This window comes from Manis pentadactyla, chromosome 7 (assembly GCF_030020395.1).
Source record: "Manis pentadactyla isolate mManPen7 chromosome 7, mManPen7.hap1, whole genome shotgun sequence".
Lineage (NCBI taxonomy): Eukaryota > Metazoa > Chordata > Mammalia > Pholidota > Manidae > Manis > Manis pentadactyla.
Genome location: NC_080025.1, coordinates 122,155,011 through 122,173,880, shown reverse-complemented (window position 1 = coordinate 122,173,880; position 18,870 = coordinate 122,155,011). Strand labels below are relative to the sequence as shown.

General features: G+C 35.1%; 1 protein-coding gene across 9 annotated transcripts in view; it reads left to right on the top strand.

Annotated features, from left to right (window-relative positions):
* The window catches only part of SLC13A1 (solute carrier family 13 member 1), a 225,485-nt gene that overhangs the window by 10,602 nt on the left and 196,013 nt on the right, over positions 1 to 18,870 (top strand). For all 9 annotated transcript variants that reach the window (XM_036905611.2, XM_036905614.2, XM_036905609.2 and 6 more), the window contains exon 2: positions 10,845 to 10,973. In XM_036905611.2, coding sequence (XP_036761506.2) covers positions 10,845 to 10,973 — 129 coding nt within the window. The remainder of the gene's footprint in view (positions 1 to 10,844; positions 10,974 to 18,870) is intronic.

Below are 18,870 nucleotides of genomic sequence, written 5' to 3'. Positions count from 1 at the left end.
AGGCAAGAAAAAGAAATAAAAGTCATTTGAATTAGAAAGGAAGCAAAATTATCCCTGTTTGCAGATAACATGATCTTATATGTAGAAAACACTAAAGGTTCCCCAAAAACCTGTTTGCACTATAAATTCAGTACAGTAGCAGGATACAAAATCAACATAAAAAAATTAGATGTGTTTCTATATGCTAACAACAAACTACTAGACAAGAAAATTAAGAAAACAACTCCATTTACAATAGCATCAAAAAGAATAAAATACTTAGGAATAAACTTAACCAAAGAGTTTTGCCATCTACACTGAAAACTATAACTATAAAATGCTGGTGAAAGGAATATTAAAGGAGAAAAAATTAAGAGGGAAGACATCCCATGTCTATGGATTGGAAGACTTAATATTATTAAAATGTACACCCTACCCAAAGTGATCTATAGGTTCAATGCTATCTCCATCACAATCCCAATGGTAATTTTCACAGAAATAGGTAAAACAATATGAAAATTCATATGGAACCACACAAAATCTTGAGTAGCCAAGCACTTTGAGCAAAAAGATCAAATTTGAGGCATCATACTTAGTGATTTCAAAATATTTTACAAATCTCCAACAATTAAAACAGTGTCATACTGGTATAAAGACAGACATACAGACCTAAGGAACAGAATAGAGAGCCTGGAAATAAATACCATACAAATACAGTCAACTGATTTGTGAAATGTCAAGAATTATGCAATAGACAAATGACTTGAATGGACATTTCTCCAAAGAAGACATATAAATAACCAAGAGGTATAGAAAAAGGTGCTCAATGTCCCTAGTCATCAGGGAAATGCAAATCCCTGATGAAAGAAAAAAATAGATAAGTGCTGGAGAAGACAGAGAAATTGGACCCTTTGATACTTTGGTGGGAAGGTAAAATAGTGCAGTCACTATGGAAAATGGTATGGGGGGGGCTCCCTCAAGAAATTAAAAATAGGACTATCATATGATCCAACAATCCCACTTTGGGGTATATATGCAAAAAATTGAAACCAAAATCTCAAAGAAATTGAAGCTTTATTCATAATAACCAAGATATGGAAACAACCTAAATGTCCATTGTTGAATGAATGGATAAGAAACATGTGGTATATACATGCTATGAAATATTCAGCCTTAAAAAAAGAAAGAAATCCTGCCATATGTGATAACATGGATGAAGATAGGGGACATTATACTAAGAGAAGTAAGCCAGTCTTTGAAGGTCAAATTCTGCCTGATTCTATTTTAATGAGTTATCTAAAGTAGTCAAACTCATAGAAGTGAACAGAATGGTGGTTGCCAGGGGCTGGGTGGAAGGACAAATGGAGGCTTGTTCGGTTGGAATGAAGTTACAATTATACAAAATGAGTAAGTTCCAGAAAACTGCTGTACAACATAGTGCCTGTATTTAACAATTGTACACTGAAAATTTGTGAAGAAGGTAGATGTCATGTTAAGTGTACTTACCACACACAAATAAAAAATAAAAATCAACAAAACAAAACAACACACAAGGGGGTACTAGAAAACTTTTGGATGTGATGTATATGTTTATTACCTTAATTGTTGTGGGTTTCACTGTGTAGGAAAAACATGTCTGAAACTCTGCAAATTGTATACATTAAATATACATGGGTTTTTGTGTATCAATTATACTGACATACAAAAAAAGCTATTAAAAAATAAATAGGGACAAAAACAGGTGAATATAAAAAATAACTAGTTAGAAATCCTGGAAATGGAAAACATGGTTTCTGAAATTTAAAAAAAAACCTCAACAGATGAAATAAACTTTACTGTGTATATTGGAAGACATAATCAGTCAACTGAGAAAGAATACTGGGAATTCATCTAAAATATCAGGCAGAATGATAAAGAAGTATGTTTTAAGTGAAGGAATAATTTGAAGGATGAATTTAGAATTCCCCACACAGACATAAAAGGCATTCTTTTTTTTCAAGATATTCTTGAAAAAGAGAGAATAGAGGAGAGATTATATTCAAAGTAATAAAGGTTGAATTCTCCAGAATTAAAAAATCAGATGAGTCGTCAGAGACTGAATATGTATTTCTGCGTATGAAACAATTTAATTAAAAACTAATCCATATTTAGAAACATCATGAATTAAGCTTTAGATCATCAAAGATGAAAAGAATTTTTAAAGCTACCAAACAGAAATGAAAAAATCCTCTACAATGAGATTAATTCCTCATTCTCAACAATAACTAAGATATCCAACAAAGATATACAATACCCTGTGGAGAAAACAACAAAACATTATAGAAGGAATTTAAGCACACCTAAATGAATGGAAAGGTTCATAGACTGAAATATTTTAAGGCCATTTCTTACACTATAAATTCTGTGTTTGAATTAAATATAAAATTCAAAAAGAAGAGTAAAAGCCTAAAATATTAAGTTAGATAAAAATGTTAGGGGAGGGACTTGAGATACAGATTGTAAAACTTATTGAAAAGCAATGATAATTTTAAAAGCTTAATTTTGCAGGAATTGATTTTTAAAAAGTGGTAGTTGGAGGAGGAGATTGAAGGACAAAAATTAAGAGCCCAGAAATATCTGCGTCTTCATTTGTAGAAATTTGGCACAGGAAACATATAGAACAAATTAGTGGAATGAAGATGGACTATCCAATAGAAAAGGCCAGGGCACTTTGGCTGTTCATTTAGGAAAAATAAGGTATCAGTTTCCTACACAAATAAACTAAGGCCTTTCACTTAAAAAGAAATATTTTAACCTTTAGAAAAAAAATGGGAATATGTAATACAGGAAAAATTTATCAAACAAGGTAGTAAAAACACACAACATAAAAAAAAAGATTTTAAAATAACTGCATTAAAATTAAAATCTTCTTGTCAACCAAAAAAAATGACTAAGTGAATTTCACAGATGACCCAGAGACTAAGAAACAGATTTGCAAACACATAACTTATAAAGAAATTATAAGAATCTAAAGGTAACTCTACAAATTCATGACGAAAAAATCCAAACAACACAAGAAAAAAATGGAAAGAGATTATAAATAAGGTAATTTGCAGGAGAGAAACAATTATGTTCACTAACCATGAAAAATTACTTCAGTGGTATTCAAGCACATGCAAATTAAATTAAGAAGAACTTTTCATACCATCAGATTGTCAAATAAATATATTAGTCCAATATACCAATGGTTGGTGAACGGAAACTTCCCCACATTATTGCTACTAATATAAACAGGTAACAACCATCTTGTATAGCAATTGGGCATTACCCAGTGAAGTTCAAAAGTACCCCTCTGCCCTAAAATTTCCCTACTACTTTTATGCATTAGCTTAGAAAATCTTTCCTATGTCTACATGGAGCTAGGTATAAAGATGTTCATAGCTTTATATTAATGAAAATTTGGGGGAAAAGAATCCCAAATAACCATCAATAGAAAAACAAGCAAATGAATAGTAATATAATTCATTAAAAAATGCTATATCCATTTTAAATGAATTAGCAGTAGGTTTATATGTATAAACATTAATGCATTTGAAACTCACAAGTAAAATGATAGAGTAAAAAAGCATTTTTCACGAGTGACAAAGCAAGCTGAAAAGTGATATGTAGCAAACATTTAAACTTCACATTGTTTATTAATGTATAATGTTTTCATGTAGTAAAATCATGAAAACATGGATAGGAAATATACAAACTACATTCTAGACAGTGGTTGACTTTGGAGATTGACAGAAAGAAATGAAAGAGTGGTACATGTAAGTCTTGAACTGCATGTGGAATGTTACTATTTATTTTAAAATTCAAGTAAATGCAGCAAAATATCAACATTTAAAAAATATTATAAAGTGTACAAGTGTGCTTATTATATTATTTTTCTTTATGTTCTTATACAGTGCTAAGAAGGCTTCTAACACTTCAATTTTTTTTTACTTTCCTAGAAGAGGAATTGCCTCTCCATATTGATAATCAGTCCGCATGTAAAAACTTCATGTCTCTGGGAGTACGGTAGAAGCTACATACAATAGAAACAGAGGAGACAGCCCTAAATGAGCCAGGCGTCTCAGGGTACACACATGCAGCAGGAATTCATGGATAAGTGATATTACACTTCATACTATCGAATGGGATTCACATCTGTACTCTGCACAGCTCCTCTCTGGTTGGATATGTTTTGTTGGCTGAACTCATGTAACTTTTAGAAATGGTAGGGAGTATATAGATTTTTGAACAAGAAATCTTTTATCTTTTGAGGTTTTGAAGTTTTTTTTATTTGACGAAGTCCCCTGGACTTCCTCCCCCTTATTTCACATGGTATTTTGAGAAGGAATCATGATTTTTAAAAACTTTGTGTAAGATTATCTTCATTATAATTTTGAGTCTTTTTCCTTTCTCTATTTTTCCCTCGCAAAAAAGTAGACATTATTTGTGTGGCTCTCATTCAATTCAAGAATTTGTAATACTAAAATGCCTTGCTATCTCTAGAACAGAATTGATTCAAATTTTCACTTGTTATGGCTGCAGAGCCAATCTTAATAAAGATATCAGATGTACTCATACCTTTCGCTAGGTTTAAGAAGGATTAAAAGAGGGGAAAACCATTCACCCACAACCGAACCAACTTGACGGTGGGCCTTTTATTGTTGTTTTATCATTGTTTGCTTGTGGTAATAGTAGTGGTGATTGTGGTGTATGGTGGGGTGGTTATGTTTCAGGGTTTGCTAAGAAGGTGCAGAAAGAGAGGAAAGAGAAAAATATCAAAGAGATCAGCAGGAGACAGAGATGGTATAGCTAGAGCTAATGGATCACTCTAAGAATTTCCAGTAACAAAATGAAGCAATTTTTTTCCTCTGTCTCAGAGGTGGTTCTATAAATTAAATACCCAGAGGGCCTTTTGAGCTGCAGCACAATTAGACAACTTCCGAGTTTTCTTCATCAGAAGAAACTGCACCAAAATTACTCACCCTTAGTTTTTTTGAATATATATGAATAATAGAAACAATGAAATGTTTTCTTTCATTTTTGTTCCTTTCTCCTTAACAAGATCTATGATTAAAAAAACAAATAGCCTATATATTAATAGAAATTCTTAAAATAAAATACTTGATATCATGCCTGGATCAACCTTCTGTTGACTGTCTAAGGATTGTTGATGGGAAAGAACATTTTCCTGCCCATGACTCCAAGCCTAATCAAGAAAGATCATATAATAGCAAAGAGGAATTGGAAGAGGTAGGTATTCCTAAAATGGATCCGTCAATAGGATGGCTGTATAATAGCCTAATGGGGACACTTTTGAACATGAAAAGGGTTGCTAATCAGAAGGGACACCTGTATACAGGTGTAAACCAGCACTACTTAGAGAAAACTGGAACAGATGGCTATCCTACCTACTCAGAGGAGGATCATTCTGTTTTCCTGCTTTCCTAGATTTTGAACTTTAAAATATGGAATAATGGGGCATTTCCCACAAATTCTGGGGAGGCAGTTATTAAGGACAATGCATATATGGTTCCTTAGTCAGCTGCAATTATAATCTTCTGAGACTCATGCAAAATTATGAACAGTATGTAAGTGTTTGGGGGAAGTGCCACAGACAAGACATAAATTTGAACCTCACAATGAAGGAGGACAACTTCTGAGAATAGGCTGTGAGTCTAGGGTGTAAACTTGGGCAGGATACTACCTGGAAGCATTTCTGCTTTCCAAGTCAGACCCAGAGTTACAGATAAAAGGGAAGGTCTGGAAAAGGGAGTGACCCAGTGCTTCTCAAACTTAAATCTATGTAAGAAACACCTGGAGACTTGAAAATGATCCTGATTCAGTATGTCTGGAGGAGGTTCCAAGCGTCTCCCTTTCTCACAAGCTCCTAGATCACACAGATGCTGCTGGTCCATGGACCCCACAGGGTAGATAGAGAAATTCAAATGAGCAACTTCAAATGCTGCTTCCGGAATGGTGAAGCAAGATGTGCAAGGCAGGGCAGGTAAGCATCATTCTTATTACCAACAGATTTTACTCAAATGCTGACCACAGCCAAGCATGAGTGTGAGTCATGTGGTGAAGCAGTCTGTGTGGGGTTGAAAAGCGGTGGTTAGTCACTAAGGAGCACGCTCTCCTCGAGTCTGGAGAACTACTGATATGGAAGAATATGACCTAAATCTTACCACATTCCTTAGTTTTAAAGAGAAGCCACAAATTCAGGTTTTATTTTTAATATAAAATCTGCTGCTTTGTAAACCATGACGTGGATACCATTGTCTGTCAAATAATTGTATTTTCTTGATAGACTTGGCATCAGCTTGCAGCTGCTCCATCTAAATAGTCAAACTAGGGCAAAGGATGCAAGAGTCCAGAATATGGTCACAGGCAGGTAGATGCTGTCACTTAGAAGATCTGGGGGCTTATTGGTTTGACTCCCTGGCTGAACGTGTGGATTAGAGCTCAGAAAGAGGATGCATGACGAAAAGAAGGATCAGAACCCAAATATCAAGAAGGTATGCAGATAAACTCTTTAGAAGTAGAGAGTTGATGTCAGGAAGTACTGGAGTAAGTCTTATTTAGAGTGAAGGTGGTCTTGAGTGGAAAAATGAGGATTTGGGATTATTTTCAACAAGCAACTGAAAATCACTGACTCAGTAAATATTTTAAATCAGGTCTAGGCCAGTTAAAAATGTGAAAGTTGTCAAGGCAAGCTAATAATTTAATACTTGAAATTTTGCTTTTTATCCTGTGTCGAAAGTTACCCCATCTGAGCAGGCTATGACTGTCTAGCTATAGTAGATCCATGTTGAAATGAGATTTCAACACTTATGGCAGAGGTTATATATGGTGGACAGAATTAGCACCATATTTTCTATTTATTCTTCTGATTTTTTAGCAATTCCTTATAGATTGGTGTTCCAGAAAATTGTCAGGGTGGCTAGTCTCTTAATTTGGCTTTTATACAAGTGTATTTTGTATTTTTATACAAAATCAAAGTGGATTCTTGGAAGATGAGCTGGTTTTGAAGTAGCCTTGCCTGTAGTGGAGAAACTGGGGTGTAGGCTGAGGGACAGACTTGAGAGGTAAAATGACAGGGGACAGATAGAATCAAGAGACTGGTTGGTCGTGGTTAGAGAGCAAAATAGTAAGAGGATCCATTTTATTTTTGAAATCTAGGTTCTTGCAAATGTGATAGAAAAAAAGCATGAGGAGTTTTGGGTTATCCATGTGTTCTCACTAGGAGAAAATGCAGACCTGGTCTTTCTCCTGCACTGGCATTTTCAATTAAGGTGGTATTCACAAATTCTCTCTGTAGCCAATTAGGGAAATTCAGTCAAGGCTGAACTTTGTTTCATATTATTGTTTGTCAAGATGATAGAGTCAGAGTTTGTGAAAAACTGTCAACATCAAAACACTTTTATTCTTTCTCCTTTAAAAAGATAACACAATGAAGATATGACATAATCCTGGCTTATTAAGATTTCTTACAAACCCACTGTAAGTACAAAAATGCTGGATGAGTAAATAAATACTAAGCCCAGAGAGCTCACCTTGAGGTAGGTGAATCACAGGGCAGCAGAACTAGAAAATTTTGCTCTGCAAAACCTTAAATAGAAGACCTTATTGGACCTAGACAGCAGTTTTTGTGAATTTTTCAAATGCAACTAAGTATTTGCAGAGATTAAGCAGAGTGAGAACAAAACAAAGTTATATAATAGATGTTAGCCTTTATTGATCATTTAATACATTCCAGGTGATTTCATTTCAAAATCATGTCATATATAATGATAAATTTCTACCTTTTCTAGTTGAAATATAATTAATATACAACATTGTGTTAGTTTCAGATATACAATATAATGATTTGAAATTGTCTACATAATTGAATGATCAATCATACAAAGTTACAATTTTTTAAATGTGACCTTTGAAATTTGCAATACAATATTGACTATAGTCACCATTCTGTACATTACATCATGATGACTTATTTTATAACTGGAAGTTTGTATCTCTTGATCCCTTTCACCCATTTTGCCCATCTTTCAACCTCCCTCCCCCCTGGTAACCACCAATCTGCTTTCTGTATCTATGAGTTTTGTTTTGTTTGTTCATTTGTTTTTTGGATTCCACATATAAGTGAAATCATACAGCATTTATCTTTCTCTGTCTGACTTATTTCCCTTAGCACAATACCCTCAAGTTACTTCCATGTTATTGCAAATGGCAAGATTTCATTTTATTTTTTTTAATGGGTGACTAGTATTGCATTGAATATACCACATCTTTATCCATTCATCTATTGATGGGCACTTAGGTTCCTTCCATATTTTGGCTATTGTAAATAATGCTGCAGTGAACATAGGGGTGCATATATCTTTTCAATTAGTTTTTGTTTTCTTCAGATAAATATCCAAAAGTAGAATTGCTGAATCATATGGTAGTTCTATTTTTAACTTTTTGAGGAACCATCATACTATTTTCCATAGTGGGTACACCAGTTTATATTCCCATCAACAGAGCAAGAGGGTTCTCTTTTCTCCAGAACTTCACCAATGCTTTTTATTTCTTTTCCTTTTGATAAAAGCCGTTATGACAGGTGTAAGGTCAAATCTCATCATGGAGCTGACTTGCATTTCTCTGATGATTAGTGATGTTGAAAGATGCTCAGTCCATGTGTTTGTTAGACATCTGTATGTCTCTGGAAAATTGTTTATTCAGATCCTCTGCCCATTTTTAATTAGATTGATCGTTTTTATGTTCTTGAGTTGTATGTATGAGTTCTTTATATTTTGGATAGTGATCCTTTATTGGATGAATGATTTGCAAATATCTTCTTCCATTCAGCAGGTTGCCTTTTTATCTTGTGGATGGTTTCCTTCACTGGGCAGAAGCTTTTTAGTTTGATGTGGTTCCATTTATTTATGTTTGCTTTTGTTACCTTGACTCTGGAGTTAGAGCCCAAAACACACCAAATCACCAAGACCCATGTCAAGTAGCTTACTGCCCACGTTTTCTTCTGTGACATTTTGGTTTCTGGTCTTACATTCAAGTTTTTAACCCATTTGAGTTAATTTGTGTGTATGGTATAAGATAGTGGCCCAGTTTTACTCTTTGTTATGGTGGCTATTGAGGATACTGTCCTTTCCTCATATGTGGGTTTATATCTGGGCTCTCTGTTCTGTTATATTGATCTATGTGCCTGTGTTATGCACATACCATACTCTTAATTACCATGGGTTTGTAATAAGTTTAAAATCAGGGACTTGATGTCTCCACCTTTGTTCTTCTCTCTCAATATTGCTTTGTCTCTTTGTGATCTTTTGTGCCAAGGCCTGTCTCTCTATTTTTTTCAGACATATGGGACCCAGAAACAGTCCTTCCTGACCACCAGAGCCAAGCATGCAAGGGGCAGCCCCTTATGGGCTGTACACATCCCTAGCTCTGGCAGGGCTGTGGGGGTGGAGTGGGCATGGGGCAAATCCACTGCTGGCAAGTTAGAGTGAAAGTATAAAAATGGCATCTGCCAGCTACAGCACTACCAAGGTAGAGGGAGAATGCAAAAATAGTGCTTGCCAGTACCTCTGTCCCTGGAGAGAGTCCTAACAGGTTCCTGCCCCTCTGGAAGATGCTTTAAGATTAGCAAATGAATCTCCTTCATGTTGGTATAGGCAGTTTTTAAACTGCTGCTTTTACTTTGGGTCCCAGGGTAAATGAGTCTAAATGCAATTCCTTTAAGAGTAGAATCTCCACTCCCTACAGCCCTCTGGTTCTTCTTGACATAAACCCCATTAGTTTCTCAGAGCCAGACATTTGCAGGGCTCTCTCTGGTATAGGTCCCAAGGGTGTTGATGTGGGGCACAAACCCCTCAGTCCTCAGGAGAAGCTCTCTATTTGTGTGATCCTTCCCAACTGTGCATCACCATGCCAGGGGTGGGGTTTATGGCAAGATCACATCTCTGCCTTTCCTACCTATCTCATTGTGGCCCTTTGATCCTTTGTTATGGCAGAACTGGTCAGGAAACTTTCAGGTCTTTTACAGAGAGATTTATTTCCTATGTAGCGATAGATTTATTGTGTCTGTGGGAGGAGGTGAGTTAAAGATCTTCCTATGCCACCATCTTGAACCTGGAATCTTAACCATTTCTTGACAGTGCTCTAAAACAGAAACCAACCCTTTTATACCTAGCAAAGCAACAGATTCTACTAAGAGTCTCACTCCTGTTGAGCCTCCTTGTGTCTCCCCAGGAGCTGACCTGTCTTTCTTAAAAAGCAAGGCAAAATACTCTTCACCTCCAGGTCCATGTTACTTAGGAGTTGATTTAGTCTCATCCATGCCGCAAGACATTTCCTTTGAGGTTAATTTCTCCCTTTTATTAGAAGGAAAGGAAGATCAGCGTGCTTGGGTCCTACCCACCCAGGCACCAAGGAATGCAATTAAAAGGCAGGTATGACTTGCCCCAGGGAGAAGGCAATGACTTGGCTCTTTCTGTACTCCAGCAGAGCTGGAAGTTCATCTTATAGGCCAAATAAAGGTGAACACAAACATCCATACACCTGATATGAGCACAGAAAAGTGACTATATGCTGTTATTAGTTTTGAAGGAAAGTTGAAGGAAACTTGATGATGAGGATGTTTTTGTCTTTGGTTTTCATGTGTATTCAGTTTTGGCTCTTGGAATCCTTAAGAAATTACTGTTTACTGCCCAACTCAAAAGTGCAGAGGGCTCCAGAGTTTCTTCTTACTTTCTCTGTGACGCAGCTCCGTCAGCAAATCTCATTATGTGAACAACAAATTCCCAGCCTCATCATTTAATCTTGCATTTTTCCTTTGTTCTTTCCAGGAAGCAGAATGTGCCTACACACTCTTTGTCGTGGCCACATTTTGGCTTACAGAAGCTTTACCTCTGTCAGTAACAGCTTTGCTACCTGGCTTAATGTTCCCATTGCTTGGGATCATGCCTTCTAAGGAGGTAAGTCCTCTTACAAATGTTTGTCAAAATTAGGTTCCTTATTTTACACTGGTATTTCCATTGAGAAAAGTTGTATTTAAAGGGAGCAATAATCCTGTTGTTATGGCTTCCACATAAGTCCTCCAAACTTCTAATTGTTTCTCTCCTTTAGAATCCTACATGTGTGTCCATCGTCAGGTGGATAAAAACAAAACACAGGCTACTGCTTCTTGAGTCATGCATGTCAATAGGAGAAATGTGTGTCCATCTTCCCAGGCTGACTTCTATGCCTGGTGCCTCCCTCCCAGCAAAAGGGCCATCTATTTCACATCCTGCATAAGCTTTTTCTATTCAGCAGAATTCAGTCTCACACAATGTTGGAAAAGCAATTTTTTGTTTCTAATGAAGAAAAACCTTCCCTATTTTCTTCTCCAGAAACTTGCCATTTCAAAAGATAAAGCCAAATTAACTTTCATGTGTATTTCTATTTTGTTCTTGCTGAGAGGAGTTTATTCATACTGAGATGTTTCTTACCTTTATACAATCTAAGGGTAACCGTCTGTAGAAAATGGATTCAGTTTCCCATTAAAAGCATGAAATGCATTGAAACCAGAATATCTATCTCCATTCAGTCTCTAGCCACTCAGCATACAGCTGCCTAAACCGTAGCTGAAACATTCTCAGGTAAGATGTCAAACTCAAGATGCTAGTCCATGTCATTTATCACCTTTGGACATCTCTTTTCTGCCTGCGGCCAATATTACTATCTTGAGTTTCAGCTGTACTGTAATGTGGGTGGAGATTTTTCGTTTTAGCTAACTGGTGACATCGCTCTTTTTTGTGGGAGAAGCTGTTCCCTTCCTTATTTTCATGTTGTTCTTCCCCATTTTGGAGTCCAAGTCCTTCATTTTCCTGGTCAGATCCTTTCTGTTGCTTTTCTTTCTGTATTTCCCCCTCCCTCATTATCTTGACTCTTTTCTTTATCAGCACTATGGATTAGGAAGAGCGTATAGCCAGGGCTGTACTTTAACTCCTCTCACCCCCAGGCTGAAGCTCTGCCACCCCACAGAATCTGGGGTCTATAATTTAAAAAGTTTCTCAAATGCCCCAACATGCTGTTTGGCCCTCAATAAAAGAAATATTAAAAGAAGGGGTTGGCAAAAAAATAAAGTGTCGAATGATTAATCCCTGTCCTGCTGGCTTGGGTGGTCCTCCCTCCAGAGATAATTAACAGTCACATATTTGTCTCTTATGATTTAATAACAATAAAATTGACTAAATTGCCTTTTTGAAAGAGGCTGAGATACAAACAAGATTAACTGGAGTAGGGGCATCTCGATAGCAAGCAGGCTAGAGGGAGATAGGAAGGCATGACTTTGTGGAAGCTGCCAAAGAAATATCTCTTCCTCTTTTGAGGATGTGGAGGCCTGACTAGAAGCAGCAAAATTCCAGGTGCCAACAGCCATTGCATTACTCAGGCTACTGGTACCTGTCTGGGAGTTATTTATCCCCAGAAGCGTCAGCCTGAGACTAAATTTAACAGCCATAGCATCTTAGGCTTGGAAGGGAGTTCTGGGTCATCCCATTCCAGGCAAGGATTCCCCGCCACAATATCTCTTAAAGCTGAGATCACTCAGGGAGTGCAGAAAGGCTTTCTGTGTGTGGTTCTAGAATAACCCACAAGGAAATCCAACCATTTTTGAGTAATTTGAACACTTCAGCAACTCAGGTTTATTGAGCTCAAGTGTGAAACTCACTTTGTCTCTTTAAACTTTCTTCTAAACAGCTAAGGTTCTACAAATAAACCTCATGATAGTGTTTCTTGGATTTGAAAATAAATATCATTTCCTCCTTAAGTTTTAGTCCTTAAGTCTTCCCACTTCAGTGTTTATTGATTCCAGTTCAGCTCTCTTCAACCTCAGCACTCCTATCTCCATCATCACCACCATCTTCCCTTCTCTTCCTGTAACTACCTCTAGTTTGTCAGTGTGACATAAAGGATTAAACAGCAAATAAAATGTTAATAAATGTAATGTCTGTCACATAGTAAGCACACAATATATGTTAGTTAATATTATTATTATTTGCACACTGACAAAAGTGAATAGATCCCTATATAAACAATGTGACTGTTGCAAAGCTAAGTGAGTCTATCATCCCATCTCTGGTATTTCAGACTAAATGTGTTTTAAATTTTGTGACTCTCTTCATCTGTTAAGCTTTATGGGGACTTGCAATTAATCAAAGTCCTTAGGACTTTTAGTGGAGAAAATTGTTCTTTAGTCTTGTGGTCCTCTTTCCAGAAATGGCCGCTGAAGTTTTACTTGGAAATGTCCCAAAGGCATAGGGAAAGGGCTAGAGATTTAGTCAGAATACCTAAGCTTAATATCTGACATTCACCACTAATTACTTGTAAGATCCTGATCATGTCCCTTAATAACTTTTCCCCTCATCTAAATAGGGAATGATAATGCTGCACAATCCAAGGGTTGTTGTAATGATCAAATCAAATAATATATGTGAAACAGAGATACTTAATAGGTATCAAGTATTCTTACAAGTTTTAATATTCACAGTTAAATGTGTTAAACTATCATTCCAACCTACAGTAGCATTTTGGAATCTTAACTTTGTCATTGAGGAGAATAATGTGTTTTAATATCCTCATCTAGGTTCAGAGCCCTAAACAGCTCTCTCTTTTGCCACTATAGTTTTAACCTTACTTTACCTATTTCTTAAGCCAATGCTAAATATCTATACCTTACTAAGCATATTGTTGTATTGAAAAATATCAATAATATTGAATTTATCTCATATCTATTGGATAAAAATCTGAAATGCTGAACATTTAGAGTGCCCAATTAGAAATTCCAAAATAGGTAGTATTAATATCATTATTATTATCATTGAAATATGATTATTTATAATAGCTAAGATATGGAAGCAACCAAAATGTCCATCAATAGATGAATGGATAAAGAAGATGTGGTATATATGCAATGGAATATTAGCCATAAAAAAGAAAGAAATCTTGCCATTTGCAACAACATAGATGGACCTAGAGGATATTATGCTCAGTGAAATAAGCTGGGTAGGGAAAAACAAATACCATATGATATCACTTATTTGTAGAATCTAAAAACAAAATAAAACAAAATGAACAAAATAGCAATAGACTCACAGACACTGAGAAGTGGCTGGTGATTACCATGGGGGAGGGTTAAAGTGGGTGAGAGGCATGAGAGGGCACAAAAATTCTCAATCTTAATATAAGTTGGTCAAGGGGATGATAGTATAGCATGGAGAATATAGGCAATGATTTTATAACATCTTCCTATGTTGACAGAAAGTAACTACACTAATTGGGGTGAGGATTTAATAATCTGAGTAACCAGCAAAGTATTAGGTTGTATACTTGAAACTAATAAAAGATTGTATATCAACTGTATTTCAATGAAGAAATAATTAGAAGTTAAAAAAGAAAACATGCTTATATATACCTTTTACATATATAAATGTGAAGATATATACATGTATATATAGATGTTATATTACATATTCACTCAGTGATTCAATAAACATTTATGTGCTAGCAGTCTGCCAAGCACTTGAGAATATATCAGTGAATAAACACAAGCAAAAAGTCCGTGTTCTCCTAGGAGAAAAGAGGCAATAAACAATACATGTTTAAATACAGGTAGATAAGGTACATAGTGAATTAGAGGGTAATTGGTTCTATAAAAAAAGATGCAACAGGATAATGAAGATTAGGAGAGGCTTAAAGTTTTAAATAGGATCATCAGAGTACATTTCAATAAGATGTCAATAGCCGGACAAAGATTTGCAGGAGATGAGGGAGTTAGTCATTCAGATATCAGGAACAACCATTGCTAAGGGGAAAAAGTAAAGACCTTAAGGCAGATATATGTCTGAGAGTGAAAGGGAGAGTGAGAGAAGATGGTATCAGGGAGATAATGTATGGAGGGACTAGACTATCCAGGGACAGTGTAGCCACTCTAAGTTTAAGTCTCAATGAAGCAAGACCCTAGAGAGTTTTGAGTAAAGTGTGACATGATCGATTTGATTTTTATTTTAAAAGGATAACTTGGTTCAAAAAAAATCCATGAAACTACAAGCTGATTCTTTGAAAACATAAAGCTGAAAAACCACTAGCTAGACTCATCAAGAAAAAAAGAGGACTCAAATAAAATGAGAAATGAAAGAGGAGAAGTTACAATCAACATCACAGAAAAACAAACAATTATAAGAGAGTATTAAAAAATTATATACCAACAAATTGGACAACTTAGAAAAAAATGGATAAATTCGTAGACATAACAATCTTTCAAGACTGAATCAGGAAGTAATAGAAAATTTGAACAGACCAATTACTAGTAATGAAATCAAATCAGTAATAAAAAAACTCCAAACAAGCAAAATTCATAGATAGTTTCACATGTGTATTCCACTAAACATTTGAAGAAGAATTAACACCTCCTCTATTCAAAGTCTTCCAAAAAAACTGAAAAGGTGAGAAAGCTTCTAAATTCATTCTATGAGGCTAGTATTGCTCTACTACCAACATCAGACAAGGACACTACAAAGAAAAATTTATAGCTCAATATCTCTAATGAACATATATGCAAAAATCCTCAACAAAACACTAGCAAACCAAATTCAAAAATACATTAAAAAGATAATTTACCACAGTCAAGTAGGATTTATCCCAGGGATGCAAGGATGGTTCATTATCCATAAATCAATCAATGTGATCACCACATTAACAAAAGGAAGGATAAAAACCATATGATCATCTCAAAAGATGCTGTAAAAACATTTGACAAAGTTCAGCATACATTCATGATAAAAACTCTCAACAAAGTGGGTATAAAGGGCACATATCTCAACATAATAAAGGTTGTATATAATAAATCCACAGCTAACATCATAATGGCAAAAAGCTGAAAAATTTTTCTCTAATATCAGGAATACAACAAGGATGCCTACTTTACCACTTTATTCAACATAGTCCTAGAAGTCCTAACCAGAGCAATCAGACAAGAAAAAGAAATAAAAGGCATCCAAATTGGTAAGGAAGAAGTAAAACTGTCACTATTTGCAATGACATGATACTATATATAGAAAATCCTAAAGACTTCATCAAAACTTGACTAGAATTAAGTCAATTCAGTGAAGTCACAGGATACAAAACTAATGTATATAAATATATTTTATTTATATATATAAACAATGAACTAACATAAAGATAAATTAAGAAATCAATCCCATTTATAATTGTATCAAAAAGAATAAAATACCCAGGAATAAATCTAACCAAGTAGATGAAAGAACTGTACTCTGAAGACTCTAAAACATAGATGAAAGAAATTGAAGAAGACACAAATAAATGGAAAGATATTCCATGCTCATGGATAAGAATTAATGTTGTTAAAATGGCCATCCTTCCTAAAGCAATGTACAAATTCAGTGCGATCCCTATCAGGATACCAATGGTATTTTTCACTGAGCTAGTGAAAAGAACCCCAAAATTTGTATGGAACCACAAAAGACCCCAAATAGTCAAAGCAATATTAAGAAAGAAGAATAAAGCTAGAGGTATCTTGCTACCTGATTTCAAACTATATTACAAAGCTACAGTAGTCAAAACAGTATGGTAATGGCACAAGAACAGATATATGAACCAGTGGAACAGCACAGGGAGCACACAGTAAACCTAAACTTATATGGTCAATTAATATATGACAAAGTAGGCAAGAATAGAATGAAGAAAAGATAGCCTCTTCAGAAAATGGTATGGGGAAAACTGGACAGCTATAGGCAAAAGAAAGTTGGATAACTGCCTTACATCATACACAAAAATAATTTAAAAATGAATTAAAGTCCTAAATGTAAGACCTAAAGCCATCAAACTCCTAGAAGAACATAGGCAGCAAACTCTTAGATATCAGTATTAGTAATTTTTTTCTAAATATGTCTCTCCAGGCAAGGGAACAAAAGCAGAAATAAACAAATGGGACTACATCAAACTAAAAAGCTTCTGCACAGCAAAGGAAACCATCAGCAAAATAAAAGGGCAACCTACTGTATGGAAGAATATATTTGCAAATGATTTATCTTATAAGGGGCTAATATCCAAAATATATAAAGAACTCATATAACTCAACACCAAACAAGCAAATAATCCATTTAAAAAATAGACAGAGAAACTACTAAATAGAAATTTTTCCAGAGAAAACATACAGTTGGCCAACAGGCACATGAAAAGATGCTCAACATCACTAATCATCAGGGAAATGCAAATCAAAATCATGATGATATATCACATCACACCAGTCAGAATGGCTAATATCAACAAGATAAGAAATAACGAGTGTTGGCAAGTATATGGAGAAAAGGGAACCCCTTTACACTGCTGGTGAGATTTCAAATTGGTGCAGCCATTAAAGACAACATTATGGAGGTTTCTCAAAAAAAACTAAAACTAAACATAACACACAACTCAGCAATTCCACTTCTGGGAATCTACCTGATGAAAATGAAATCATTAATTTGAGAAGACGTATGTACCTCGGTTTACTGCAGCATTATTTACAATAGCCAAGATATGGAAGCAACTGGAGTTTCTATCAATAGATGAATAAAGAAGATGTGGTATTCTTCAGCCAGATAAAAGAATGAAATCTTGCCATTTGTGACAACCTGGATGGACCTAGAGGGAATTATGCTAAGTGAAATAAACCAGAGAAAAATGAATACCATATGATTTCCCTTGTATGAGCAATCGGAAAAACAAAACAAATGAACAAGGAAATATAACCCAAACAGTCTTATTAGCAAAGAGAATGTATAGTCATTTACCATGGTGTGGAGGCACAAGTGAAATAGGTGAAGAGGATAAAGAAGAAGAAGCTTCAAATTGCAAAATAATTTGGTCACAGCAATGGCAGTATAGCATTGGGAATATAGTTCATAATATTGTAATATCTTTGTATGGTGACAGATGATAATTACACATCATGGTGAGCATTTAATAATATATATAATGAATCACTAAGTTGTGCATCTGTAACAATACTGTTTCAATACATTGAAACAATATTGTATATAAACTATTTCAATATGTTGAAGTAATATTGTATATAAATTATATTTCAATGAAAATAAAAAGATAATTTGGGCTGCTGGGTTGAGAAACAAGGTAGGAAAAAGGAGACAGATAGTAGGTCATTGCAGTAATCCAATTAGAAGCCAAGGTAATTCAGATCAGGGATAGTAATATAGATATGAAATATATTATTGATATATTTTTAAGATTAACCAACAAAATTTCCTTAATCATTTCATATGGCATATGATGAAAGAAAGGAGTCAAGGATGCCTCACAGTTTTTTGACCTGGCAGCTGGACCAGTAGAGTTGCCCTCAATTAAAATGGGGAAAACTATGTTTGGGGCACATATGAAATGGGGCACAGTAGGTTTGTTGCAGGAGAGAGGCTAACACCTGGAGCTCAGTGTTAGACATTAAGTTTGGAATAATTATTTGAAATCTAAATGAAGATGTTGAGTAGGATATGAGATATGAATTAATCCAGAGTTCATAAACAGAGCTGAGCTGAAAAAACAGATTTGAGACTACAATATTAAGAGATTGGTACAAAGAGAAAGTACTAGTAAATAAGAATGAGAAGAATAGACTAATGAGGTAGGAGGGAGGCCAGCAGGATAGGAGATCCTGGAATACAGGTGAAGAAAGTGTTTTATGCATGAGGCAATGATCAAATGTATCAAATCTCCTAACAGGTCAATTAATGTAACAACTGGAAATTAACCATTGGATTGAGCAACACGATGTAAATAAATATTTTTTTTAAAAATAGCAACAAAATATAGGCTCTA